This window comes from Pelobates fuscus, chromosome 2 (genome assembly GCF_036172605.1).
Source record: "Pelobates fuscus isolate aPelFus1 chromosome 2, aPelFus1.pri, whole genome shotgun sequence".
Taxonomy (NCBI): domain Eukaryota; kingdom Metazoa; phylum Chordata; class Amphibia; order Anura; family Pelobatidae; genus Pelobates; species Pelobates fuscus.
This window is the reverse complement of record NC_086318.1, coordinates 146,901,911-146,929,819: the sequence shown is the minus strand read 5'-3', so window position 1 is coordinate 146,929,819 and position 27,909 is coordinate 146,901,911. Positions and strand designations below refer to the sequence as shown.

General features: G+C 41.0%; 1 protein-coding gene across 7 annotated transcripts in view; it reads left to right on the top strand.

Moving 5' to 3' along the window:
* LPP (LIM domain containing preferred translocation partner in lipoma) overlaps positions 1-26,903 on the top strand; it is a 317,702-nt gene extending 290,799 nt beyond the window's left edge. For all 7 annotated transcript variants that reach the window (XM_063442809.1, XM_063442806.1, XM_063442805.1 and 4 more), the window contains 3 exons: positions 17,943-18,121; positions 24,315-24,435; positions 24,522-26,903. In XM_063442809.1, coding sequence (XP_063298879.1) covers positions 17,943-18,121; positions 24,315-24,435; positions 24,522-24,650 — 429 coding nt within the window. In that variant the 3' untranslated portion in view covers positions 24,651-26,903. The remainder of the gene's footprint in view (positions 1-17,942; positions 18,122-24,314; positions 24,436-24,521) is intronic.
* The last annotated feature ends 1,006 nt before the right edge of the window (positions 26,904-27,909 follow it).

Genomic DNA, 27,909 nt, shown 5'->3' with positions numbered 1-27,909 from the left:
CACTATGTAAACAATAAGTAAACAATGAACAATAAAACAACACTATACAGAATAATGGCTCGGGTGTAGGCCGAGGTGGAGTCGTCCCGTCCGTACTAGCGGTTCGGTCGAGTCCCCTTGCCTTTCTACCTGACACCCCGACCAGGTGGGAACGTGGCCTACTGGTTACTGAATGCCTCTCGGATATACCCGGTCTCTCTCCGGGGTCCCGGTTCAGAGAGGGGAGAGGAAAGGATAAAAAGGAGAAAAGAAACGAGGTGTTTCCCCGTGGGGTCACCTACAGCGGTGACAACAAAAAAAGGAAAATTCCCACGTGGAAGGCCCCTCTGGCTACCCCCTACCCGCCCCGCCCAAAAAATACTCTAGCCCCTAGGTTATCTGCGATCTTGTGAGTGGGGTATCGTAAAGATTATGCATGTCGTGTGGACCAGGCTTCGAGCCTCGTGAGTCGTGCGTGTGTGCGAGCATCATGGCGTGTCTAGTTGGGTGGCGTGTCGTGTTGTGGCCCTGAGCTCTAGCGTCAGGCGTGTGTGTGGTGGTTGTGTTTCCCTCCTGCCTATCCTTCCCCATGGTATATACCCATCCACTTCAATAGAGGGGGAGGTTGGGCCCTCCGACAAAGACCCTATATCACCGTTATTAGTAGTCACAAAATGTGCCGGTGGCACCGAGTCTCCCCGTCTCTGCGGCTCGTGTTTGGTGGTGTGGCAATGTCAATCCCTCTATGGCAACGCAGCCGGTTAAGAGAATGTTCCCCTTCTGAGTGGCAGTCGGGGCATAGCGTGAGCCGCAGAGTCATCAAATCCCCCGTTTCAGCCCCCCACCCAAAAGTGTAACAAGAGAGGGAGTCCGGCAGTTCAGTGTGGTTTGCGAGATACCTTATGGGAAGCTCCCCAGCGGGTCATTGTTCATAGGCAGGTACCTCAAACTGTGGGTCTCAAAGTCTCTTAGGAGCCGTAGAACTCAGCGGGTGTTGCCGACTGGTCGCGCCGTCTCCAGTCTAGATCTGGTTCTTCTTTGTGGCCGTGGGTCGTCTCGTGCCGGCCTCGGTGGGCCTATGTAGAAGTCCAATGGGTCCGGCCAAGGCATGTTTAAAGGTGGTAGCTGGAGCTCAATGGTGAGATCTTGCAGGTCCTGTTGGTTGCGTACCGGCATGGGACCATTAGGGGTGTGAGCAATTAGGCCGGTCGGGAAAGTCCATCGGTATCTCACCTTCTGAGCCGTCAGGGCTCGAGTGAGGGGTTTCAGGGCCCTGCGGTAGCCCAATGTGGCCGGGCAGAGATCAGGAAATATCTGGATCGGGTGGTCCTCATGGGTAATGGATCCCGCATTACGAGCCGCCTGTAGTATGTCTTCTTTGAGGGAGAAGATAGTTAAGCAGCATATAACATCTCTTGGCGGCGCTCCTTCAGGGCCTCTGGGTCTTAATGCCCTGTGTGCACGGACAAAGTCAATCGGCGTGTCCGTAGGACGGCCTAGAAGGTCGTTGAATAAGGAGGTAAGTGTGTCGGTGAGCCGGGTTGAGGGTTCTTCGCCTTCAGGTAGGCCTCGGATCCGCAGGTTGTTTCTGCGGCCCCTGTTGTCGAGGTCTTCTACATGGCGCGCCATGGCTTGTAAGTGGGCAGTGTGGCTGAGAAGCGTGGACTCTGTGGTTGTGTGGGCCACAGTGAGGTTGTCTTGTTCCTCTTCCAGCCGCGTCATGCGGTCCGCCATACCCTGCATGTCCGCTCTCATCAGTTGGAGGTCGGCCCGGATCGAGGCATGGAGGGCCGATGTGGCTTGGGTTAGATCAGCTCTGGTAGGCAGTGCTCTCAGCAGGGCCATCCAGTCTGCCGGCGGGTGTTCTGTGGGTTCTCCGCTCGCGTCGCCGACCTGGGAGTTCGGGCTCATGGATGAGGCCTCCGAGTACAGGAAGGCCTCAGCGGAGGCCTGGGAAGATGGGTCCGGCTGTGTGGTCATGTATTGCCTGACCGATGCCTGGATTGCAGGTGGGTGGGTGGCCGCTGGTTTGGGGGTACCCCCAGCCTTAGTGTGTTTCCCCATATTTGCGTTTGGGGCAGCTTTCTAGCGATTTGCAGGGCGAGTACGGAGGAGCTCAGAGATTAGGCAGCCATTCCGCTCCGCTGCTAGGCCACGCCCTGTCTTAGATTTTTACATTTTATTTAAAGCTTTTAGCTGCACAGTACTAACCCCGAACACCTTAAATTGATTGCACTTCTCTGAATAGCCATAAATTTAAGAATTCCCCTTGGTACCATCTGTACTTTTTACATATTTGTTATAATTTGATGATGGAAAAGTTTCAGAATAAAGCATTTATGTTCTGTTTCATTTTTAGGCTGTTCAGTCACAACCAATGGATTGCATTCTTTGGTTGGTATTAAACTTGTAAGCTGCAATTGATGAATATAGGGACAGCACTATGTTTTTGTACATTTATAAAGTAATGATTATAAGCATGATAGTTTTAAGAAATAGTCTCCTACCACAATCAATATTTACATTCATCAAGTCTTCCTATTATTTTGAGGTCCTATTTTGTCGATTTCCAAAAAGGTACAAGCTAACTTGTTTATGCAAAACTGTTATTGCAATGTTTTAATGCTGCAAACAAGTGGAAGTGGTTCAATTAAAACATGCCAGTCATATCGTTTGTTAATGATATCACTATCTGACCACAGGTGAATTAGACTAAATTAGTCATTAATCTCCCTGCTCAAATAACAATTTTCCTAAAGTCTTATCCATTCGGGTTATCCGAGGAGAGGATTACAAAACACTGATGCAGAGCCTGCATAATTCTGATAAACCCTTCTGTGATATTGGCATATACTTACAAAGGGTAGACTAAGAGGTGGGGGCATTTATGAAAACATTAAGTAGGGCACAGTACAATGTTTATGAAATGGAAGCTGGATATGGTATAGATATGTAAACGAATGGAATGTGAAGAATCTTTTATAAAATTAGAGTATCAGGGCAAATTGTGTAGTGGTAAAGAGTGAGGATTACAATATTGCAGACATTGCTATATTTGGACGTTTCTCATAGTGTCAACCTTTGAGTTGCAGAGCACAGTTAAAATATATTAACACAAGCAGTTTCCATGTTCCAAAAATTTTTAATGATGACACAGAACCTGTAAACACAGGTTTTTAGATTGGCATTGTTACCACTCCAGAAAAATGTTCAAAGGGTTACTCAGAGTACCATGACTACTTTACTTTAGTGAATGAAAGTGAATGAAAGTGGTCATGTTGCCTGGAGTCTGTATGTGCAGCAATTAACCCCTCTGCTGCTGGAGGTATATCTCCGCCAGTGTCATTATCTGGTCTGGAAATGATACCGGAGAAACTGACGGAAGCCAAGCACAGAGAGATGGACACAGGTTTCTTCAGGAAGGAAGAGATTCTTTATTCGGTTCACCGATCGGGACTCAGAGGGACTAATGTCACCAAAAACAGCAAAGATCTGAGCACTGAATACATAGAGTACATTCCTTATATAGCACTGTAGCTCCTCCCACAATTAACTACACCCACACATACCCTTAACCTATAAAATGAATAGAGTCTAAACTCATCCATCCGGTCTAACCACGTGGCTCATCTGAAACAAAGGAGAGGGACGCGTAATTCCAGTTCCTACATTCCTGCACATGCTCAGTACAGTGATGACAGTATCTTAGCTACGTGTAACTAACTAACTGATACTACAAACACATGTACATACATATGCCTTGTGGCAATCTTAGCCTGCAATCTTAGCCTGCTAAACTTTTATTTTACTGGAATTACATCACATTCCCCCCTTTGATGCTTCTGTTATTTCATAATTCCAGATGCATCACTTAATCATAGTTTGCTTACACCTCAAGTTGCCACAAACCAGACCAGACTTTTCTATGATGTGAATCCCTCAACACTCCTCTTCCTGCATTGGTTTTCCCTGATTTAAAGCCTCATATTTATATATGGCCATTATCTGTGCAGCAGCCTTCCTCTCTGCTATATTTTCTATCAGGCTCTGCACAGACCTAACTACTAAAGGAATAAGACACGGCAGGAGTAGACACAACATTAAAATCAGCATGACTCCGCCTACCAATGCCTTAAGCCCTCCAAACTGCTCATACCAGTTACCAAACCAACTACTCGGATTATACCCTTTCCATACTTGTGTAGGCACATGTGCTAATTTAACCATATGGCTAGTAAGCTCAGCTATTGCTTGCCCTTCATCATCTATTTGAAGACAGCAATTGCTCAGGTTAAACTTCCCACATACACCTCCCTCTACTACCAATAGGTAATCCAAGGCTAATCTATTTTGGTAAACTGCTGTCCTCATCCTGGTATTATGCTTCGCTAGAAGATTGAGCGCTTGTGAGGTCTCATTAGTAATTATCTCAACTACCGCCTGTAACCTTATAATGCGGTTGAGCATATATATTGGGGTTCTATACCCGAAAGTACCATCCTCTGCCCAAGTGGCTGGTCCATAATAATCTATAATACGCTGGGGAGGCCATTCATCATCTTCCCAGGCGCCTATCTCTATGGGTCCCCTTTTCTTCCTATGATTCACATCATACATTTTAACTCCCAAAGTCTCACCTGTTTCAATAGGCAACAAAAAGAAGGATGGTTTGAGCATACCCAACACACATGCCCCTTCCCAGTCCTGTGGCAACTCCGAATAGGCCTTCTTACCACAGATCCAGTACAAATTTGCTGGGGCTTTCCAATTAGATGTGATGGATAAATCAAACCATACGTCCTTTAAATTGGCATATCTTGCAAACGGGTTAGATGGTTCTGAGACATTTGAAGCCGACCACCAAGTTGTATTCTTTGTATCATCATCATAAGCTTTTTGCCCTAGACAAGTTAATTCTCCTACAGAAGTATTAAACATCATTCCTTTCCTTGCTATGCAAACATAACCTATGATGGAGGTTTTTAATCTCCACTCAGATTTACCTCTAACACTCATCTGATAATCGGCTTGTGTAGATATTAATTGTTCAACTGCCTCAGAACCGGACATTACCTCCTTTGCTTCCCAAGGCCATTGGTCTCCCATGTTAGTACCTCCACACACAAATCAGTTGGTTACATTAAGACTACCAGCAATACTTTCAGCTAAATCTATAAACAGGTTTTTAGCGTTATGGGGAATCTTATTATCTACACTCATCTCTTCATAAAAAGAATGGAATACCAGATGAGTTTTGGATGCTACAGTATCGCTCTCTATCCCTATAAACAATATTGTCCCAGGGTCTAAACCCGTCCCATATATTTGAAACCCAAATAAGTTACCATATCTGTCTAAGAATTGGTCAGGATTATTTATAAGAATATGGACTGGGTTGCATTCCATAGACTTACAGTATGCTTTGGTAGGCAACTTAGTAACAATCATATCCTTGTCTGCTGTCTGTCCCCAAGTTGCCCACCCCACACAAGACCAATATGGGCAAAAGTTATATTCCCCATCTGGGCATCTCGGACTTACATACTTGTTTTTACTACTGGGACAAATATATTTATCATTAGACCCATACGTTCTCTCCCACCTAAGATCCCCACATACATTCCACGGCTTTCTACCACTTGATATTGCTTTACATGCATCAAATAGCAGAACACCAGAAGAATGTACGGTTTCTAACTCAGTTTTATTTATTAGGGACCCCTGTACGGGGTTGATACTCTGGATTGAAGCACTTAGGTTCTCCTACTCCTAAATGGCATACACTATATTCTATACCTAGGTATCTACACCCAGACACATCACCTTTACACTCATATTGTGAATGCCAAATTAGGGTCTGGGAAATATGATTACCTGTTATAGTAGTCTTAATGCAAACCTCACAGCTAGGAGTGTCGGTACCTCTACCTTCCTGAATATAAAAAGACATAAATAAACATTATCATTAACACTTCTTTCGTCGGCTGCATCCTCAGTCTTCGTCCGTGCGATGGCACCTCAGCTTCCAGGTGTAAGGGCTGCAGGGAATGGAGTTCTGCTCGTCTTCACAGGGGTCCCTTCGAGACTTTCCTGGCTTTTAATAAATCGTTGGTGAGCGGACAGGCGTTATTATGGCCGTCTAAACACTCACTTACCAATCTCTGAAACAACAATAATTGTAATCCACAAGGTTTCCTCGTCACTCCGACTGAGTCGTGCGCTTTAACCGGATCTTGCAGGGATTCTCTGGATCTGTTGTAGCTTGCCAAGAATCTACTGCTGCTGGTTTAACCCTGGAGTGATGAATCCACGGAGTCACTTCGGCCACTTTTATTGCTGTAGGGGTAGACAAAAGAACAACATAAGGACCCCTCCACTTAGGCCCTAACGGTATATTATTCCACTCTTTAATCCACACTTGGTCTCCTGGATGGTAACTATGAACAGGGGGATAAATATTCACAGGTAATCTATCTTGTACCCATTTCTGTACCTCCTCCATAGTTTTACCCAACTCTACAACCTGCTGCCGGGTAATTCCTTCTCCCAACTGACTCAAATCCCCCCTTAAGTTACCAAGTACGGGAGGTTGACGCCCATACATGATTTCAAAAGGAGAGAGACCCATCCTTCTGGTAGGTGTACTTCGAATACGCAACAGAGCTATGGGCAAAAGCACATTCCACATGAGTTGGGTTTCCTGACACATCTTTGCCAACTGATTCTTAATAGTTCTATTCATTCTTTCTACTTTACCAGAACTCTGAGGTCTATATGCTGTATGAAGTCTCCACTTAATACCAAGCATATGAGTCAGTTGTTGTAGGCACTGGTGAACAAAGGCTGGACCATTATCCGATCCTATAGAGCAGGGTAGTCCATATCGGGGTATTATTTCTCGTAGCAGGAATCGCACAACTTCTCCTGCTTTCTCTGTACGAGTAGGACATGCTTCTACCCAGCCTGAATAGGTGCACACAACTACTAGTAAGTAGCGATGTCCACCAGATTTAGGCATAACTGTATAGTCAATTTGTAGATCGGACATAGGGAGTCCCCCCATATACTGAACTCCTGGTGGCTTTACTGGTCCTTGCCTTGCATTATTTTTAGCACATGTTACACATCTTCGTACAATGGCTTGAGTTAAATTGGACAATCTTGGTATGTAGAAATGCTTTGAGAGATTCTTCTGTACTATCTCTTCCAGAATGTGTCCCATTGTGATAATTCTGGACAATTTCTACCGCTAGTGATGCTGGAATAACTATTCTCCCATCTTCTAACTGATACCATTTGTTCTCCAGGTACTTTCCAGGTTCAGTCTTTAACCACTCTTCTTCTTGAGCTGTATAAACTGGAGTCCATTGAGACAGTGGAGTCGGTATAAGAGCAGCTATATGTTCCACATATTCCTGTCTTCCTGATTCAGCGGCACGCTTAGCTGCATTATCTGCCATCCGATTTCCTTTGGTTACATCACCATCGCCTCTCAGATGCGCTCGACAATGTATAATACCAACTTCTTTTGGTTCCCATACTGCTTCCAAAAGTTGTAGTATTTCAGCTGCGTACTTGATTTCTTTGCCCTCTGAATTCAATAGTCCTCTTTCTTTATACAAAGCTCCGTGGGCATGAGTGGTTAAAAACGCATACTTGGAGTCCGTGTAGATGTTTACTCTCAAACCTTCAGCCAATTGTAACGCTCGTGTTAGTGCTATCAATTCTGCCTTCTGTGCTGATGTTCCTTTTGACAGTGGCCTAGCTTCTATCACCTTGTCTATCGTTGTTACTGCATATCCTTCATAGCGAATCCCTTCTTTCACATAACTACTGCCGTCTGTATAATATTGGACATCAGGGTTCTGGATGGGAAAGTCACGAAGATCTGGTCTACTTGAAAATACTTCATCCATCACCTCCAAACAATCGTGTTGACTTTCAGTAGGTTGCGGCAAAAGGGTAGCTGGATTTAAGGTATTGACAGTCTCTAAATGCACTCTTGGGTTTTCACACAACATTGCTTGATACTTAGTCATGCGGCTGTTACTGAACCAATGATTGCCTTTGTAATCTAGCAACGTCTGTACTGCGTGCGGGACTCGCACATAAAGTTCTTGACCCAGAGTGAGTTTATCGGCTTCAGCTACCAGCAGGGCGGCTGCAGCTACGGCTATTAGACAAGGTGGAAGACCACTGGCCACTGCATCCAATTGCTTAGACATATAGGCAACAGGTCTTTGCGATGATCCCAAGTACTGTGTCAATACTCCCACAGCCATTCTTCTTTGCTCGTGTACATATAAGTAGAATGGTCGTGTGTGATCAGGTAGACCTAATGCTGGGGCACTCATCAAAGCCATCTTCACATCTTCAAATGCCTTTTGTTGTTCTGGGGTCCATTTGAAGGGGTCGTGTTCTGTACCCTTGATAGCTGCATACAGAGGTTTCGCCAATATCGCATAACTGGGAATCCATATCCTACAGAAGCCTGCTGCCCCCAAGAACTCTCGCACTTGTCTTCTATTCTTGGGTATTGGTATTTGGCACACAGCTTCTTTTCTCTCTGGCCCCATTATTCTTTGACCTTCAGAGATATGGAATCCCAGATATTTGACAGTTGGCAGACACAACTGAGCCTTCTTCCTAGACACCTTGTATCCTGCCTTCCAGAGAATGTGTAGTAGATCGTATGTTGCTTGCTGACATATTTCCCTTGTAACTGCGGCTATCAACAAATCATCTACATATTGTAATAGTACACACTCTCCTGGGATGGACTTGAAATCCAGTAAGTCTTGACTTAAAGCTGAACCAAATAGGGTAGGTGAATTTTTAAACCCTTGGGGCAGTCTTGTCCAAGTCATCTGGCGTTTCGAGCCCGTTACAGCATTTTCCCATTGGAATGCGAAGATACATTGGCTTTCTGCAGCAATTCGGAGGCAAAAGAAGGCATCTTTGAGGTCTAAGACTGTAAAATAGGTAGCCCCGCCCGGAATTAAAGCAAGCAGGTTATATGGATTGGGCACAACTGGGTGTATACTTACAACCGCATCATTGACTGCTCTCAAGTCCTGCACAGGGCGATACTCATCTGTACCGGGCTTCTGAACAGGCAGCAATGGGGTGTTCCAGGGGGAAGTACAGAATTTTAGGATACCATACCGTATGAACTTATCCAGATACGATTGAATATTCTTCTTAGCCTTCTGCGGGATATGATATTGCCATAGGCTCACTGGATAAACCCCAAGTTTTAGTTCAATTCGAATGGGTGGAATATTGCGGGCCAGTCCTGGTGGGTTGTTCTCTGCCCAAACTCCTGGTATGTTGAATAAGGATTCATCACTCTTAGGGTTTTGGCTAGTCAACGCTGTATAAAGTCGCCACTCTTCTTCCTTTGGTACTGATAAAGTCATAATACCTGAAGGTCCATTAAACTTGAAGGATGTTGTTCCATTTGGTAGGAACGTTATCTGCGCTCGTAGTTTTGATAGCAAATCACGTCCTAGCAATTGGACTGGACATTCAGGCATATAAAGGAATTGATGTTTCACTACGTGGCCTCCCAATGTACATTGTCGACTTTTAAGAACCGATTTTGCAGCACTTCTTGCAGTTGCTCCTATTACGGTGATAGTTCTTCCAGATGGAGGAGCAACTAGGTCAGTCACCACCGAATGTTCAGCACCAGTATCAATCATGAATGCACTCCTTTTTCCCCCTATTGATACTTCGACCATAGGCTCCGCTCGGCCAAGGGGGATGGAGCCCGGTTGGTATCAATAGTCATCCATGACCGTGTCAGCCAATCCTACAAAGTCCCTATCTTCTCTATCGCGGGATCTCTGCGCTGCGGGATAATATCGATCTTCTCTTACACTTCCTCTATTACCATTACTCCCTCCGGGACCTCCTCTACCTCTCGCTCTACCTCTAAAGTTTCCATATCCTGCCCTGGGTTGGTCTCTCTCATACTGCTCCCTTTTTGGACACTCGCTTCTCCAATGCCCTTCTTCTCTACAGTATGCACACTGATTCCTACTCAGGGGTTCCCTATTCCACTTACTGTCGCCTCTATCTGGTCCCCGTCTGTCTACGCCTGCGATCGCTACCGCTAGCATGTCCGCCTCTTTACGCATCTTGCGCTCTTCCTCTTTCTTATTCTCTGATTCCCTATTCATGTAAATTTTATTAGCTACCTCCATTAGTTGGGTGATGGACATTCCTACGAACCCTTCTAACTTTTGTAGCTTGCGCTTAATATCTCCGTAGGCTTGGCTGACAAAGGCAGAGTTTACCATTCGGGAATTCTCAGGGGCTTCCGGATTAAAGGAGGTATACAAGCGGTACGCCTCCAATAATCGTTGATAAAAGACACTGGGCGGTTCATCGCTTTCTTCCCTCCGGCTTTCATGCCAGCAATTATAGCGTCTCTGTAGGCTTTTAAATGAACCATATCTGCGCCATTAACATTCCATTCAGGATCAGCGTTAGGATAATGGGCTGTGGCCCATGCTGCTGGATTAGCTTGATTTAATGTACGGGCTTCTTCTTCCAGCGCTTTAATGGCCGCTTGGTTTATCCTACTCCTCTCCTCATTGTTAAATAATGTCATTAATAATTGCTGGCAATCAGCCCAAGTTGGATTGTGCGTCTGGACTATCGAGGTGAACAGGTCGGTCATGGCTTGAGGTTTGTCAGTGTACGAGGAATTATGGGTTTTCCAATTTAAGAGATCGGTAGTTGTGAACGGGACATATACGAAGACTGGGTCAGCATATACTAATTGACCTTCATCATTAAGGTGTGCTGAGCCGGGAGCCAAACGAAGTGGCATTTGATAATGTTTAGGCTTTTGGGTACCGGTCAGTTGTCGGGTTAGTATAGGGCTTCGTTGAGGGGTGTCGGTTAGGGGTTCCAGTCGAGGGGTAGTAAGGCATGGGGATGGGGAAGCTTTATTGTGGGGAAGGTCGGTGAATAAAATATTCCGGGCCGGGCTAGAGGAAGCCTGACCGGAAGCTTGATATGGCGCCAAATCAGGATATGTGGGTTTTACGGGGGTTGGTACCGGAAGGGGAGGTTTAGTAATGAGGGGGATGGACTCTGAACTAGAGGATGAAGTAGATGGGGACAACGGGGAAAGGGGTGTAGTGCTTCCTGTATCACTTCCTCTTCCTGTGGAGGATGAGTAAGAGGGAGGCATAGGGGTCTCGGACTCAGGGGGCGTGTCCAAAATGGGCGTAATCATGGCCCTAGTGGACAAACGAGTCCTGGCCACCATGAGGCGACATTGCTCCTCGTGGCATACTCGGATCCATCTTGGCGAGTCGTTTACGGCCTGCCTCCAACAATCAATGTATGGAAACTGTCCGTAAAGTTCAGGCCTACCTGATACAGCCATGTGTACACGCTGTACCAGAATAGGATCTAAACTGCCACGTGGCGGCCATGCGGCAACCAAAGTAGGCCATTCCCTAGTACATAATGTAATCAAACGTACAGAAGATATTTTAACCCCAAAATCACATTTTGTAAATCCCTTTTTAAAATTCTTTAACATGCATCCTAAGGGATCCAAAATCGTCGAGTCCGACGCGCCCATACTTAGCAATGGAGCGTCGTTTCCAACGAATACTATACACGCACTCTATTCAACGGTCACACCCGTTCCCTCGGCAACAGCACCACGTGGTACAGTTACTAAGTGACACGCACACAATAAAAACACTCAAGGAATTCCCGTACACACACAGCTGTTACACCAGTCACTAAATAATAGATACTATGCCCTTTGGCGAAACTATACAGTCACCCACGCTATAATTCCCTATATATGAATTACCCGTCTATAACATACCCCAGTAACATCGTCTTTACAAACAGCAGTTACAGTACGGTTAGCATAGGTCAAAGTACAATTTAAGGTCACAGTACAATTAATAGTGGTTATGGTGTTAGACATGCAATAGACGACAATCATTAGTATTAATATACAGTGTCAGTAAATATACAGGGTTATGGTACCGTGCACTGTAATACAGCTACACACTATTAACACTCTCGCTAGACGGCAGAGCTCACGCTATCTAACAAGATATACACGCTACTAAAACAATCTTTAACACATATACAATTCCCAACTAATCTATTGGCCAGTACCTTGATGGACTACCTAAAACCATCTACATCCGTTTTGGTTAGCCACACTGCCCAAGCACCACATATAGCGAACTAGAGGGCGGAATTTACAACAGAACCCTCTTAGTCTATCTACTCTATCAAAAGTCTAGTGGGTTCCAAATTTACACGCCTTCCCACTTAGCCAAGATAGGTTGAGAGCTAGCGGTCCCTCCGACCTAGCGAACAAATTGTACACCCTAGAACGCTAGTCTAGACAAGACACCGGTGTCCGGCTAGGGCTATTTACACAGAACCCCGCCTGACTCCAAACCAAATTAAACGGTCTTACTAAAGAGCGTTCAATTGAGCGGTGCGCCTTCGCTCCTTCCCTCCACTGGAGGGGGCAGATTCCGTACACAATTCAAACCCCTTATGGGCCTACCGCACAATCGGTATACCCCTAGTGGGTCCGCCGTCTAAAACAGCGGTCGTCTTACCTCCTCGTTCCTGAACCTGAGTTCACACTCATCGACGGGGACACCCCAGCACTTACTACGTAGAGGCCGATGATCTCCTGGACAACAGACCAGTGGCGCTGAGACGAAGGGAGGTCCACGCAGAAGTTCAGGGGTGCAGCCGTAGAGAACGTGGGCAAAGATAGACCGTCTCACGCCTCTGCTTCTCAGCTACCGTTGAACGATGAGCTTCCCGGACAATGCACCAAATGATACCGGAGAAACTGACGGAAGCCAAGCACAGAGAGATGGACACAGGTTTCTTCAGGAAGGAAGAGATTCTTTATTCGGTTCACCGATCGGGACTCAGGGGGACTAATGTCACCAAAAACAGCAAAGATCTGAGCACTGAATACATAGAGTACATTCCTTATATAGCACTGTAGCTCCTCCCACAATTAACTACACCCACACATACCCTTAACCTATTCAATGAATAGAGTCTAAACTCATCCATCCGGTCTAACCACGTGGCTCATCTGAAACAAAGGAGAGGGACGCGTAATTCCAGTTCCTACATTCCTGCACATGCTCAGTACAGTGATGACAGTATCTTAGCTACGTCTAACTAACTGATACTACAAACACATGTACATACATATGCCTTGTGGCAATCTTAGCCTGCTAAACTTTTATTTTACTGGAATTACATCACAGAATAAGAGGCCCAGGCTGGCTAATATCAATTCTTTGCAAAATTGATATCTCACGCTTGCATGTTGATGTTAGACAACCAGTGGTGGCGCTTGTTAAAAACGGTCGTTTGTTTGGCGTAACCTTCATAAATATTCTCCATTACCCCTACTTTATGCAGCCAAAAAAACTCAACAAACAAAAACACCATCTTTTTAATTCAAGATTTGGCCCACTAGCACTTTTAGGGCACTTTTAATATGCACTCCTTCATAGTAAATTAATCCAGCTTTAGAACTTAAAACCTATTGCAAACTCTGCTGGGTGTATCTTTTATCCGTTCTTGTAGTAACCTAGTCTTCCATAATTTAAACAGACAAGTGGTCCTGCAGTTAAAGCGATTCCATCAAATGTCACCATTTGCAGTTATTCATCAAGACCCAGCCAGTTTGCACACATTAAAACACATGTTTTGTATTCCTTAGTTTATCACTGCTTATGCAATTGTCCAACTGAGATGGATGTATGGTTAAGGGGAATAGAAACAAGGCAATGAGGGCCCTTCTCAAATGAGCTCACAAACTAGACATTTTATCACGTGTGAGCATCTTGAAAATTGAGCTATAAACCATTTCCAAATAGAATGGGGGCTTACCCCTATTGCCATACTTTACCAGCTAAGTACTGGCGATAATGGAGTTGCCATGAAATGTCACCTTTTATGAGTGTTGGGTACAATGTCATGGTTTCTTTGCATGTTTTGTGTGCTACAGTAATTGTATATTCATAAAAAAAAAAAAAGAATATAAATAACTTTTTTAAATATTCATTTTTTGTTTTCTTCTATCTTTTCCCCCTCAATAATTAGCTGGTGTGTATAGCTGTCCTTTTCAACAGCAGCATTAAAATGGGAGCCTCTGGGTCTGCTATGTCTGTTATTAAATGTGCTGTATGACAGTGTGGATGGTTGCTGTAGCTCTGAAAAAAGGCTCTCCATACTCTCTGCCAGCAGTGAGGAGATAAAGGTAAAACCAGACATAACTCCATGTGCAAGTTAGTTTACACTGTAAATAGTTGGGATGTTGTGGCAAGAGAAAAAAAAAAAGCTACAATGCAAAAAAGGGAAATACTTTGAGTATGGAGAATTGCTTTTCCAAGAGACGTAAAAGTTAAGACTTATTCGTGGCACCCATTTGAAATCTCTGCTGCGAAGTGGAATATTAATTTGTTTTCCAAATGTCTTAGTCATTTTGTTTCTTTGCCAGATTGACCATGCTGAAATGATTTCTGGTTAAAAAGATGTCTGATTCTCTGTTGCAAAGGTTCCTATGCTAAGCAGAGCATCATTCCTCACTGTGTTTTGCAATGCAATGTGTACAGGGTGTTAATCTCCATATAGCACAGCAGGCGTGCTGATGCTTTTTAGTGGGTGTTACTAATTGACAGAAAAACGAACATTAAATCTTCTTTATATTCAACAAAGTAGCTTGAAGGCTGTTTGTTATTAAGCACCAGCATACAAATAGAATAGCAGACATGGGCATGCATTCTGTCCTAAACCAGCGTTCTTAGTTCCAACATTTTTTGTCTGATTGTCATGTTGGTTATTAATTTATAGTGCTGTATGGACAATTAATAATATTTCTAAATGTGTTCATCTGATTGGCACCTTTAGATGAAATCCTACTCCTGTGTGCCAAGAGGGGGGACAGGGAAGTGTCAATCACAGGGAGAAGCGCGGAATCGCCTCTAGCGGCTGTCAATGAGACAACCACTAGAGGCTGGATTAACCCTTTTGTAAACATAGCATTTTCTCTGGAACTGCTATGTTTACAGCAGGCAGGGTTAATCCTAGATGGACCTGGCACCCATTAAGCTGAAGTGGTCTGGGTGCCTATAGTGGTCCTTTAAATGCTTTGTTCTTTTGAGGTGAACATAGGCCCTTCCTTTCCCTCTGATAGTAACACGAACCTCAATTTGTACCACTATGTGAAGCGTGCTCTTTGTAGATGCACATTTTGCAGAAGGAGATTCAACTTGATGTCTCCAAAGGTCAAATAACCTTAGATGAACAGGTAAGACAAACTACTTATTCTGTTTGCAATCAAAATGCTAAATCTAACAATAGTTTAAAATATTATACTTGACAATTTCCCTTTCCGTGATAAGGCACCTTAAGCTTAAGACCATGGGCCAGAACTACTGGCTGAAACTTAGGTTTAGATGGAGCTAGCAATCTGTCCATCTAAGCATATGTTTATACAATATACTAAGGTCATGCTAATAGTTCTGGTCCATAAACTAAAGAAGGGGTAGGCAACCTTTTAGTTGTATTGTGCCCCAAAAAAAATCTTTAAGTCTCTTAGCGTGCTGGTCCTATTTTTTATTTTTTATTTTTTTTAATTAAGGTGTGTATGTTGCCGCATTCTGCTTGTGTTATTAATGGGTTCTGCAGTTGCTTTGTAGCGTTGTATTTGTGCATATGTGGTCTGGTATGTTGTATATGTTCATGAGTAGTTTGTGGTATTGTGTATGATAACTATGAATGTGGGCTGTGTATGGGAGTTTTTTGTGGAATTGTGTGTGTGGATGATTTGTCACTTAGCATGTTTGGTGTGTATGGGAGTTGCTTGTGGAATTGTGTGCATGTATGTGGATTGTCAATAGTGGTTGTGGGGACTGTGTGTGTTTGTGTGTGAGCTATTTGTATGAGAGGGGAGGCTTATTCTGCAACTTTGTGTATACCTTGCAGTGTGGGGGCTTCCTTGGGGTTCATTGGGGACTTGGCTGGCCACGGCAAGAGAAGAGATAGCTGGTGTGGGCTGCTCTACTCCAATGCGTTATGTAACATTTGAGTATTTATTAAACACTTTCTTGTTTATTCAATGCGAGTTTTTGGAATGATCACCTAGGCATGATCCATTTATATTTTACATACAGGGTGGGTGCCAAGTGATTTGGGATGGAGGGGTGTGTGTGTGTGTGTGTGTGTGTGTGTGTGTGTAATAAACATTTATTCTTTGGACACAATCCGATAAAACACAGAACTTAACAAGAACTTTTCAGAAAATATTAGAGGACCAGTATGGCTACAGTTTTACTTGTTAATGGAATCTGGAGTCTGTGCCAGCATTTCAGTCTGGACATATAACAGATGGATCCCATTATTGCTTAAGCTTACAGATAAAATGCAGTTGGTATTCACATTCAGAATAAAAAGGGAACACTTATCATTCATCAGTGTGTTTCCTTGGAATTATCTTGTCTTGATTATAAATGTAATTATGTGGTTATTACCTAGCTTCTCAGGAACTAGTTAATTATTTCAGTAAATTTGGTAGACCTTCTAATGCTCTTATGAGTGCTAACACTAACCTTTTTTAAAAAAAAATACTCCATGTGATTTGTCCCTGGAAATATACCCCTAAACTGCTGTGAGATACCCCTATAACACTTTATATAAACATAGGTAAAAGTATTAATTATGAATATTCAGGTACAGAATCTTGGGCCTTTGTGTATTAAAAATAGAACTTATTGGGGGGGGGGGGGTGGCCTTGTAGCCAACTGAGCAAGTCCTGAGAAATCTATTGCTTTTAAGTGTTGTTATAAATTGACAAATCTCGAACACACTGCTCTAGTAGTTTGGGGCATCATCCCCCCGGTGCAGGGACTTGGATTGACGCTGTTGGAGCCGCATTGATGGATCCCATAGACACATAGATTATGGCACGCCATGTGGCCGGATAAGCAGCCAATCCACATGGACATGAGTTGTGGCCTTGAGCAGGTGTAACTGACTTTACCTTGGCAGGCACTGAGGCAGTTTTGAGAAGTGAATACCCATGGGTATTGGCTAAAAATGAAGGCCTGAGAGATCAGCACTTTTTTAATTTGATTTTCTTTAGCACTTATTTTCAGCAATATATTGTCAGTTTGGCTTACTGTAATACCAAAGTATTTGGTTTCTTTTCTACAGTCTGGTCTGGGGGTGGGGGTAGGCTAGATCTAATCTGTTCAAGTATTATTTTTCATGTTCGTGCATTTTTTTTTGTTCATTTTATTTTATTAGGAGCTGGCGTACTTCTCTGCAATTGTCTTGTTTTATACTCTGTCTCAGGTTTTATACTGAGCTACGCTGTACTATATTCTAACAGTCATACAATTGCCAGTCACCCTATTATAAAATTAAGTGTTGCTTATCTGTGTGCATGTGTGTGTTATCCCCAATTGCTTTATGTCAATTCATATATTGTCCCATATTCTTGTCTTGCATATACCATAATAAAATGGAACAGTATATATGTTTGGTATTCAGTAGCTATACTATGACATAAATATATAGGTGCCATAACTTCCTTTGTTCTTTGTATAAAGCATGGTGCAAGGTAGTTCTGATTAATTGTTGCCCTTTATCCTGCTCATTATAGTTGCAGCAAAACGCACACCCACTGTAATAACTGTTAAAAATGGCATGTTAAATTTAATGCTTTGTTTTTTTGCAAAAACAAATTCATCTTGTATGATCTATTTAAATATATATAATATAGTGTGTAATATTTACGAGCAGAAGAATTTGTACATATTGTTTGGATCCGAGTTCAGTAAATGGTGAGTTGTGATATTGTATCCTATCTCTTCATTATCATACATCCTAGTTGACCAATGATCCACTTGCTTTGTGTATTTTAGCGCACGTTGGAGCAGTGCAATGTTTGTGCCAAGCCAATTATGGAGAGGATTCTACGAGCAACTGGGAAGGCGTATCACCCTCACTGTTTTACCTGTGTGGTGTGCTTCCGCAGCCTGGATGGCATTCCTTTCACTGTTGATGCTTCTGGACACATTCACTGTATTGAAGACTTCCACAAGTATGTCTAACTCATGCTTTCAAGTTAGCTGCTCTTTCACACAAACAAAATAGTTCAAAATGCTTATGGTACAACCATACACACAAAAACAAAAGTATATACTCCAGCCAAATGAGAAGTGTCTGTATACTTATAAACACACAATCCAAAAGTATTGTGTACAAACCCGTCCATCACAGCTGACGACAGCGGAGATAGTAACTGCCTGGGACTGTAACTCTCACTAATCTCAGGCCATGCCAGGTGAGGTGTATCCCACTGCGTCCCTTACATCAAAGGCTTTTCCTTAAACTTTACACCACTTTGACACACTATGGTACACTAAAGAAAATCTAAAATATATCCTAGAAATACCATATGGTCTAAAAGATGCATAACTGTGAAGTGTGTATAATGGCAGAATAATGCAATTTCAAGGTTCTGGTGACATGACCAAAAAGTTGTGTGTAATCATATAATTATGTGTATGTAATATAGATACAAAGTGTTAGTCTCAATTTTGTAAAGTATTCTGCTTTTTTTTTTTTTTTCCTCTATAAGCCTGAGGTCTACTCTATTGCAAATTGAATGTTTCAAATGTTGCATAATTAGTGAAATCATTTTACCTTGTGTAAAAGCAAAGTGGCTTAATTTGTAGCTAATTTCTCTTGGGTATGTAACATATTATTAAAAAAAAAAAGCTTCATTTTGCGTGGTTAAGAATTAAGTAGTTGAATGAAACCGAGCAGGGAAATGGTCACGGAACATGTCAAAGGTGCTTGTTATCTCTCTCAGCAGTTAGCCTGTTATCAAACAATGTGTTTCATACCATCATTGCACTACTTTCTGGCCTTGTCCTAAACTGTACAGTCAGAAAAGTAGGGGCCTAGTATTGAAAGGCAAACACAAATGACAGAGCCGCTCTAAAATCTGGCATCAGTTTTGTACCTTGGATTCAATGAATTGGACATGAAGCACTCAAGCATGTGCTTCTGTTACGAGCGTGGGCTATAGGCCCAGCCGAGACAGTGGGGGAGTGTGTGGAAGTGACAGGGTTAATGACACCAGACCCCTGGTTACCTGTTGCTAGTCCCAGCAACCACTCAATTGACCCCTGCAATCCCTTCTACACTAACCCCCTAGTACACACTTTACTGCCACCACAGACTTTTAAACCCGGGCGTCTTGGGTTACCCCACACACAGGAGAATTATAGAATCACAGTTCTACTTTTACTGATAAAACACATATAATTAACCCTTTTTGGTAACATGTTACCTGCTTTCCTCTGGAGAGTAAAGCTCTTATAGAACAGAGACACAAGCTGATTAAGTAAATATTTAATCTGACAATAAAAGATTCACAGTGCTGAGTACAAAATACAGAAATAAATGACATACAGATAACAAATTGCAAACCAGTACATAAAATAAAATAGGAGAAAACACAAGAAATTCCTTACATATATTTACCCCATATAGAATTCTTGTGGGAGTCTTAGATGGTATTGATCTCGTAGAAGTTTGCCCACTCTATGAAATTCCTTGTGTCCAGCTCTGGTGATGGCTATCTAGATGTTTTATGGTCTAGGCCTGGTGCAAGATCAAAGACCACAATAAATGTCATCCCAAGGTTTACAAAAAAAAAACAACTCTTAACATATATAAACACACATCAAACAAGAACTCATGCTTTGGCATGACAGCTTCCCATATCAATGCTTCTCAAATCAATGCTTCTCAATGAGAAGCATTGAATTGGACAAGAAGGCATTAAAGTCACTTCTTCTAATTGGCATAAAGTGAGGAGAGTGGGCAGCAGCTCCAAATGAGGTTCAGCTTTGGAAAAAGGGAAGTTGAACTGAGGAGACAATATAGCATTAGGATTACTTGTTTGCATTCCTCATACTATTGTATTCTTTTAAGAAAAGAAATATGCCTCTGCCATGTAAAGTAAACATACAAAAACACAAATGATTTAGTTTTGAACAGGTTTACGGAACCATAATCTTATTAAACTAAATAAAATATAAAATAAAAATGTTTCAAAGTTCTGCATGCAGAATGTTTACTGTAATGTGTTGACATAGTGTTGGCCCCTCTTGTTATATGTGCAAAATATTTAAAGATGGAAATATAATTAGAATTGCAGTGCAAGATTCCTGCGGCTGTTAGTGCATATTATACCCCTCAATTACAATTGGAAATCAATACTGACATCTGTAAGTTTGTATCTTGTTGGTTTGTCTTAGTTCAAGGGAAAATGTAATTAGAGGCCAGTGACAAAAATGACTTTAGACTGTTACTGAAAAATATCTCCCCAAACTGACATTATTAAAACCAGACCTATCCTTCCCTCATTGTCTGAGTGTAGTGACAAGAATGAATTTCATCTAGCACTGCAGATCACTATGGCGTCTCATAAGGAAATATAGGTTTATACCATCACAACATAGTGTTCTATGTGCAAAAAATACAATTCTGGAAACCTGGGATGACTAGTTAGTATTATGCTCTTTGTAATATATTAAAGAAGTGTTTGCAAAGGTGTGCACAAAAAAAAGATGATATATTCTTAAATTATTAGAGTCAAGCACTTTACCATACCACAGCACATTATTCACAGCCTAATACAATAGTGATTGCATGTTAAAATAATCCTCTAGAAGAGAGCTTGTCACCCTTGGCTTACACAGTGCCTACAGATTAATTATTTGCAAGTATTGCAAATTATTTGGCAATGGTTTGAGTTTAACTCTTCTTTGGACCATCTGACAAGTACATAGTAAAGTTATGCACGATTAATATTCGTATTGTAAATCCTCTAATTCTCAATAATTGTACATTTTCTCTAGCAAAGCCCATTGCTTTCTAAAACAAATATGTAGTATAATGAAAGTTTAACTCCTGAGGTTTACATCCAAATAATAAAATCCCATGCTCACTTGTTTTAGCACTGCATGAGATATACTTTTATTACCATACACAATTTAATGATGGCCATTGTATCAGTAAGAAGATCACTTGTGATTAGTTCATGTCCACTGGGATCTGTGTTTCCATGCTATATTCAATAGAATAAAACAGTTCTGCTAATAACATTTTGTTCTAGGTATTTATTAGATCACTACAATTAATTTGTTCATATGTGTCGTAAGAGCAAGGGAGCTGGATGGTGTTTTAAAACTATAGGGTCAGTAATATGTTTGTTCCTGGCCCTATAGTGTTTCTTAAACCCCTTAAGAACACATGAAGTTTGGTCCTTAAGGGGTTAATAAGGTGAGAATTGTAAGGAATTCAAAGTGAATTTCAAATGTATTTTAAATTTGAAAGCACATAGAAACATAGAATGTGACGGCAGATAAGAACCATTCGGCCCATCTAGTCTGCCCAATTAACCCTGAGAACATCATTTGATTTGTCCTCTGCTACTATTAATGACATCCAGTCAGCATGAATTCAACATTGTCTTCTCCGGTTCACCGTTTACGCACATGTACCTACACTTCATTTGACAATGCAACATTAACTCAAACAATATAAATCATTACTATAAATGTTAGTGTTACTAAATGCAGCACACCATTACAGTTGCAATCAGAATTATTCACCCCCATAAAAAAAAATCAGGTTTATTGTAAAAAAGTACAGACCTTTAGCTGTGTGTAATGAACAAATCAAGCAAAAGCAATTTGAAATAGCTCAACACAACAAATGCTTCAAGTGGTTTTGCCGAATTAAACTGAAAATGCAATTTATAATGACTTCTCCAGTTCCAAAATGATTCAACTCCCTGAATAGAATCTCACAGCAGCACAAATATGCAAAACAGATGTTTCAAGCAGGAGTTAAATCACTTTGTTGTTTTTGTTTATGCAGACTTGTTTATGCCACACCTTCCTCCTGACTCACACAGCCAACAATAAAAAATTGTTTAATTTCCAATTAGATCTGAGGGGGCAGTGCGTTTACTTAGATGTTTTTATTGTGTGCTTTGTTAATTAAACTTTAATTGGATACATGAGGCTCTAGCAGTGTATTAACAGAGCAGGAGATAAATTCTAAATTAAACAGACTGTGGAATAAAGGAAGTTCTAACATTAGATCTTTCTTTACGGGAAATGTGTAGGGAAATTGTTTAGGTCACATGCAGGGTGGGTGTGACTAGGGCTGTTTAAACAAAGTGATTAAACTCCTAAATGGTAGAGAATTGAGCAGATGGACTGCAGGGGGGGGTATGCTCTCTACACCAAAACCACTTAATTTAGCTCAATTAGTTTTGGTGCCTTTAGTGTCACTTTAAATTTTCTCACAATCCATCAGTCAAAAGAATCTCATAGAGGGGCAAACTGCAGATATCATGGACAGACTAGATAAAAATGGATGAGACCAGGTATTGAGATTCAGGAAAATAAGAAGAAAATATGAAGGCAAATGGCAATAAAAAGACTATAATCATTAAAAAATGGGGATAAGGAAAGGAAAACTGAAAGAAAAATACACGTGACACACACTGTATGCCTGGCCACACCATGTACCAGCACAATTAATTTCTTAGTTTTTTTTACTTTCTGAACAGACTATTGCATGTATGTTTGGAGTTTGGGTTCCATTGTATACAGACAATTGTAGAACCTGCTTTTTTGTATTATACATGTATTTATTTGGAATAAAGAACTCACGAGTCTACTATGATACAAAATACATACCACATACAGGAAATAATAGGTTTAGTAATGTCATTTTTCACCAAAAGATTCTTTCATATGTGTTTTATTTTGGATAAAAGAAAAACCTCCTTATTTGTGTCTAGGCAAAATCAAAAGTTTTCTTCTTAATCTATTTAATCCCACTGTGGCACATTTAAATCCTGGGTAGCATGATAAGATTTTTTTCCTTTGATCTCTGTTTCACTTCAGTGTCCTGAAGCCCCTGCAGTCCCATGGGGATGTGTCTGGCATTTATTATGTGCACCAACACTGAGGGGATATACATTCCATTTCACCATGTTAGCAGTCATGGTTGTCAATGTCCATGTGGTTTATGCAGATAGTGTGAGGGTCACTGCAGTTTCTCTTATTGCAAATTAGCCAGTGTCATGGATAATCAGTCCTGTTAGATTGGTACATGATTTTTTGGGGGTGTCAGAGAAACTACTTGCTCTAGTGATTAGCACTTTAGCGAACGCTTACATTTAAAAAGAATGTCATTTTTTTAAACTTTAAATCTGAACTTCTATAAATGAATTACTATGAGACTCTCTGTATAGCAGTTGCTATCAGGAAGTTCACAAAATCTTGTGATTTGCCACCTGTTTGTTTGTCGAACAGTCATGCCAGTAATACCAGGTTTGTCACCTTTTCTTAGAGTGCTATATTTGGCAACTAAATTAAATGTATTGATAAGCAAATGATAGGAATGTAATTCTTGAAGATCTTAAGTGTTAAATATCATGTAGCAAAATTGGATTAGTTAGTTATATGCATGTTAAATTCAATTTGTATCCATAATACATTATGTTAAACATTACCTTATGATGATAATTCTTGCACGTTTTCATGGCCAATACATGCAATAAATAATACAGGTTGTGGCAGTGGTGTTATAAGCAGGATATTTCCCTCTGCCAAGATGTCACTGAAAGGGTTTTTCATGTAGTCAAGCAATTGTGATGAAGTGAAAACCATACTGCTAAGCTTGGACTTTAGCACATTGGCTATTTTTGGCCTCTGAATCCAAATTCTTAACTCATTTAGCTCAAATGAGCGATTGCAATAAATGTATTTTATAATCGGTTTGATCAGCAAAACTTGTGTTGCCTTATAAAGATATTTGTGTTTTGTTTTTTTATTTGTTTCATTTTCTTTTTATTACAAATGAGTCAGTAGCATAATATTGAAGCGTGCAACATTTAAAAAAAAAAAACTTTATTTTTTAGGGCGGGAACATACTTGGAATATATTTGATAGACTTAATACACATTGCTAAATACATTAATTGCAATTAAATACCAATAGTTGTTTAATTGGGACAGTAGCTTGATATATAGGGAAACCTCCGCCCGAATAGGGACATTTGGGAGTTATTTGTATTTGTAGGACTTGTATGTGTTTTCTAGGTATGAAAAATCTGGTTTTAATTTTGTGTTGTGGTGTGTGTTACCTTAAATAGTGAAGAATATAATTTGTTTCCTTTATTTCCCCATCTGATTTTAGGAAGTTTGCACCAAGATGCTCTGTGTGTAAGGAACCAATCATGCCTGCTCCTGGCCAGGAGGAGACTGTTCGGATTGTAGCTTTGGATCGTGACTTCCATGTGCAGTGTTATCGCTGTGAGGTGAATATTCACATGACTTAGAGTAATTTTTATTTTATTGCTCTTTGCCAAGTTTTAGAATTTACCTTTTCATGTTCTTTTTATAGGACTGTGGAAGCCTCCTCTCTGAAGGGGAGAATCAAGGTTGCTACCCGCTGGACGGACACATCCTTTGCAAGGCCTGCAATTCTGGTCGTATCCAGGCCCTGACTGCCAAGTCTAGTACCGATCTGTGAATGAACAGCACCTCCACTTGAATATTAGAAAAATGCCCAGTGCTTATTTTGAATTATTTTCTCAACTGAACTGCCATCTGCAGATAGAGATGGCTGTAATCACCATGCCTTGTAGTAATCCCTATCTAGGTTAGGTCTTGATTCTCGGTGATACATTGAAAGGAAGGCCAATATGTCATTATTTAATGTGCACAACTGTAACATTCTTGCTATTTAGCCTCAGCAATACTTGCAGTGCAACATAGGCAGTTGTAATTAGCACTTGTTGGGGATAAATGCAGAGATTGTGCACTTAATGCAGCAGGCAATGTAAAACCTGCTTATGTTTTGTAATGCCCTTGAAAATCCGCTATATATTGTTAATGGTTTATGTCAATATGAAAGATCAACAGTTTTTTTTTTTTTTTTTATATAATGGCAAACAAAAAGTGGATAGTATTTATTCACTGTGCTGATAACTCCAGTTTTTCGCCTTTCACGGTTTGTTTGTAGTGCAGGCAGAGAAAACCCTGCCACTAACTTAAAGGCAACAGGGCACTGATTAACCAGACAGGCCTTTATATTGGGGTTTTAAAACATTTGAGCCTTTCATGTTACCTGAGATATACAAAGTCGGACCTTAAATTCACTGGGCAGAGGGAGGTTTTCTTGAAGATCTATGATTCCTTGCTCTCAGCTCTTGTTTTTCCTTTCATGGCTTTGCTCCTTTATATAGCACACTATTTGGCTGCTGCTGGTGATGGCATTTTATGTACGTGATTGGATATTTTTAAATGCGCTTTATCAGTGGTATGTGGTTACGAATATGCAAGCACAGACACTCACCTGCTTACTGGTACACTTGTGGCAGAGCACAAAGCAGCACAATGCAAAGCTTAAGTTTTTGATATGAGACTTGTAACTGTGTGTGATCAAGAGATATGCAAAAGTAAGTTACGTGCCTTAACATTACAGTTACTTAGTCACGCAGAGTCAAGTGGGCAGCCAGATTTGTTGCAACACAAGGAGGACATTCAGAGGCTGTTATTCTGCTTAGCCCATATATGCAGTGCATTACTGAGATCCATGCTGAAGCTGTAAATTATATTTAACGGTTATGGGAATTCTGATACATGTAAGAAAAAGGACTTTTCAACATTTATGTCAGTGCTTTGACCAAACCTCCAACAGAGCAGGGGCTTTATATAATATGGGAATAGTTGATCAGTCCTATTTGAGATACGTAAACCAATTGTAAAGTTACAATTGCCTAGAGCCAACTAGGTTTAATGATTCTAGGTCATTGTGTTGAAGTTTGTTCTAGTGCTTAGGATATATTCATAGAAGCCAGTTTATATAAAATCATATACATATCCAGTACAAACATAAACAAATCTTAGAACAAGAAATCTGATTTCCAGGCCCTTAAGAGAAAAAATAAATATTGTAAGTGCCAATACGTTTCAAGAATTAAGTTTTGTTTTTAAAGGGTCCATGTTTTTGTCCACTAAGATGTGAAGTGCCACAATGTTCAATACAGCTGGGATAAATTCCCATGTGTCCAAGCTTTCATGTCCTAAGCAAGAGAGAGCAAACCTTGGCTCTATAAAATGTCTGTGAACTATATTTTCCATGATGCTCAGCCAGCCTTTATCACTGGTAATACTGTTCACAGGGATCTGTATTGCAAAGGTTAGCCACCATTTCCGTACTATGTAAGATTTTCTAGAAAACCCTGGTGCAGATGGCTTACTAGGTTCTTAATGCTCTAATGAGGGAAAGAACACCAAATCATTGCAAGTCATTTCTTCCATTTTCATTTGCGCTTGTCACACTCCAATATACAGTGTATGTATCCAACGTTGGATTTGCTTGTTTCTGAGTAGCTGGTGAAGAGAATAGACATGTCTGAAGACATAGCAAGTCCAGAATGCCATGTGATTGAACAATATGAGCCTGCACTTCATACCTCATAACAACAAGCTATTCAATCAGGGGTAGGAACAAATTATGCTTTGTCTTGGTCTATAGGAAAAATAGTTGTCGTTCTTTAATCTATATCTGTAAACTATTATATTAGCTATAATAAATAATAAAGCATTTACTATTAATTATTGACCTTAATTTTTTTTATTATTACCTGCATGTCAGCGGTAAGCAGGGGCTTTATGCTGTATGTCTGCCATGATATTTCTGGTTAGTCAGAATAAGCTTGCGTTCTAGCAGTCCATTATCAGTTAAAGTTTAAAGTGTCTTACACATTATAGGACAACTGGCCTAGAAAGGCCTTATTTAACTTTAAAAAAAAAAAAAAAACCTAAATCTAGGGATGTGTGGAATATGCCACCCAAATCATTATAATCCATATTGTACTGTTTTTGATACATTTATCACTGCTTTTTCATCCAGTTCATCCCGTGCACAAAAGCTAGGGACTGCACTCCTGTTAAACCTCAAACCTGCAATCATGTATTGATGCTCCAGGACTCAGAATTGTTTATTGTCTAATTACACATTAAAACCATGTGCAAGGAATTCATGCACACACAGTGTTCAAATTGCAGACTTAAATAGAAACATCAAGCAACCGGGACAACGTTTCGGCCACACAATGTGGCTTTTGTCAAGTCCAGCTTATCTCATGGACGAAAGCAATGTAACTCAACAGTAGCGGACACCATATGCATATTTATGTTCATCCCCCAGCATGTCCAAATCATACATGCTTCTTTGTATTAAACTGATTTATTCTGACTAACCTTAATCCAGGTGCAGCAAATCACCCCCTAGTGACTCCTAGTAATGGTAAATAAACCAGACAATAATGCCTATAACCTCACTAAGTGCCTTGTGCTGTTTCCTTATGCAGAGAAAAGTGTATGGAAGAGAGCAGCTGCATATTTTTTTTTACAATGAAGCATCACATCCCCTTTAGCATTTATGGCCATCAGCAAGAAAAAAAAGATTTTTCAGGAAATTAAAGAAAACAAGAAAACTGTCTTAAGAAAACAAAATACATGATTTGAATTGTAGTCCTTTTGGGCCCACCTATCACAGAAAAGTATGTAGCTTTTGCAGAAAATTGAGGGAGGGATGGCTGCTTTAGTGAAGATTTTGTAAACCTGGTCACTGGCAAAAGAATATGCTGAATTCATTTCTTGTACTCAATGGTAACAGCTACATCATTTTATTATTGTGATTTGACAACAAATATCTGGAAAATTTGGATGTGTCTACTTTCCCAGTCTCTGTAGGCCTCGTACATATTTTAGTTAATTGA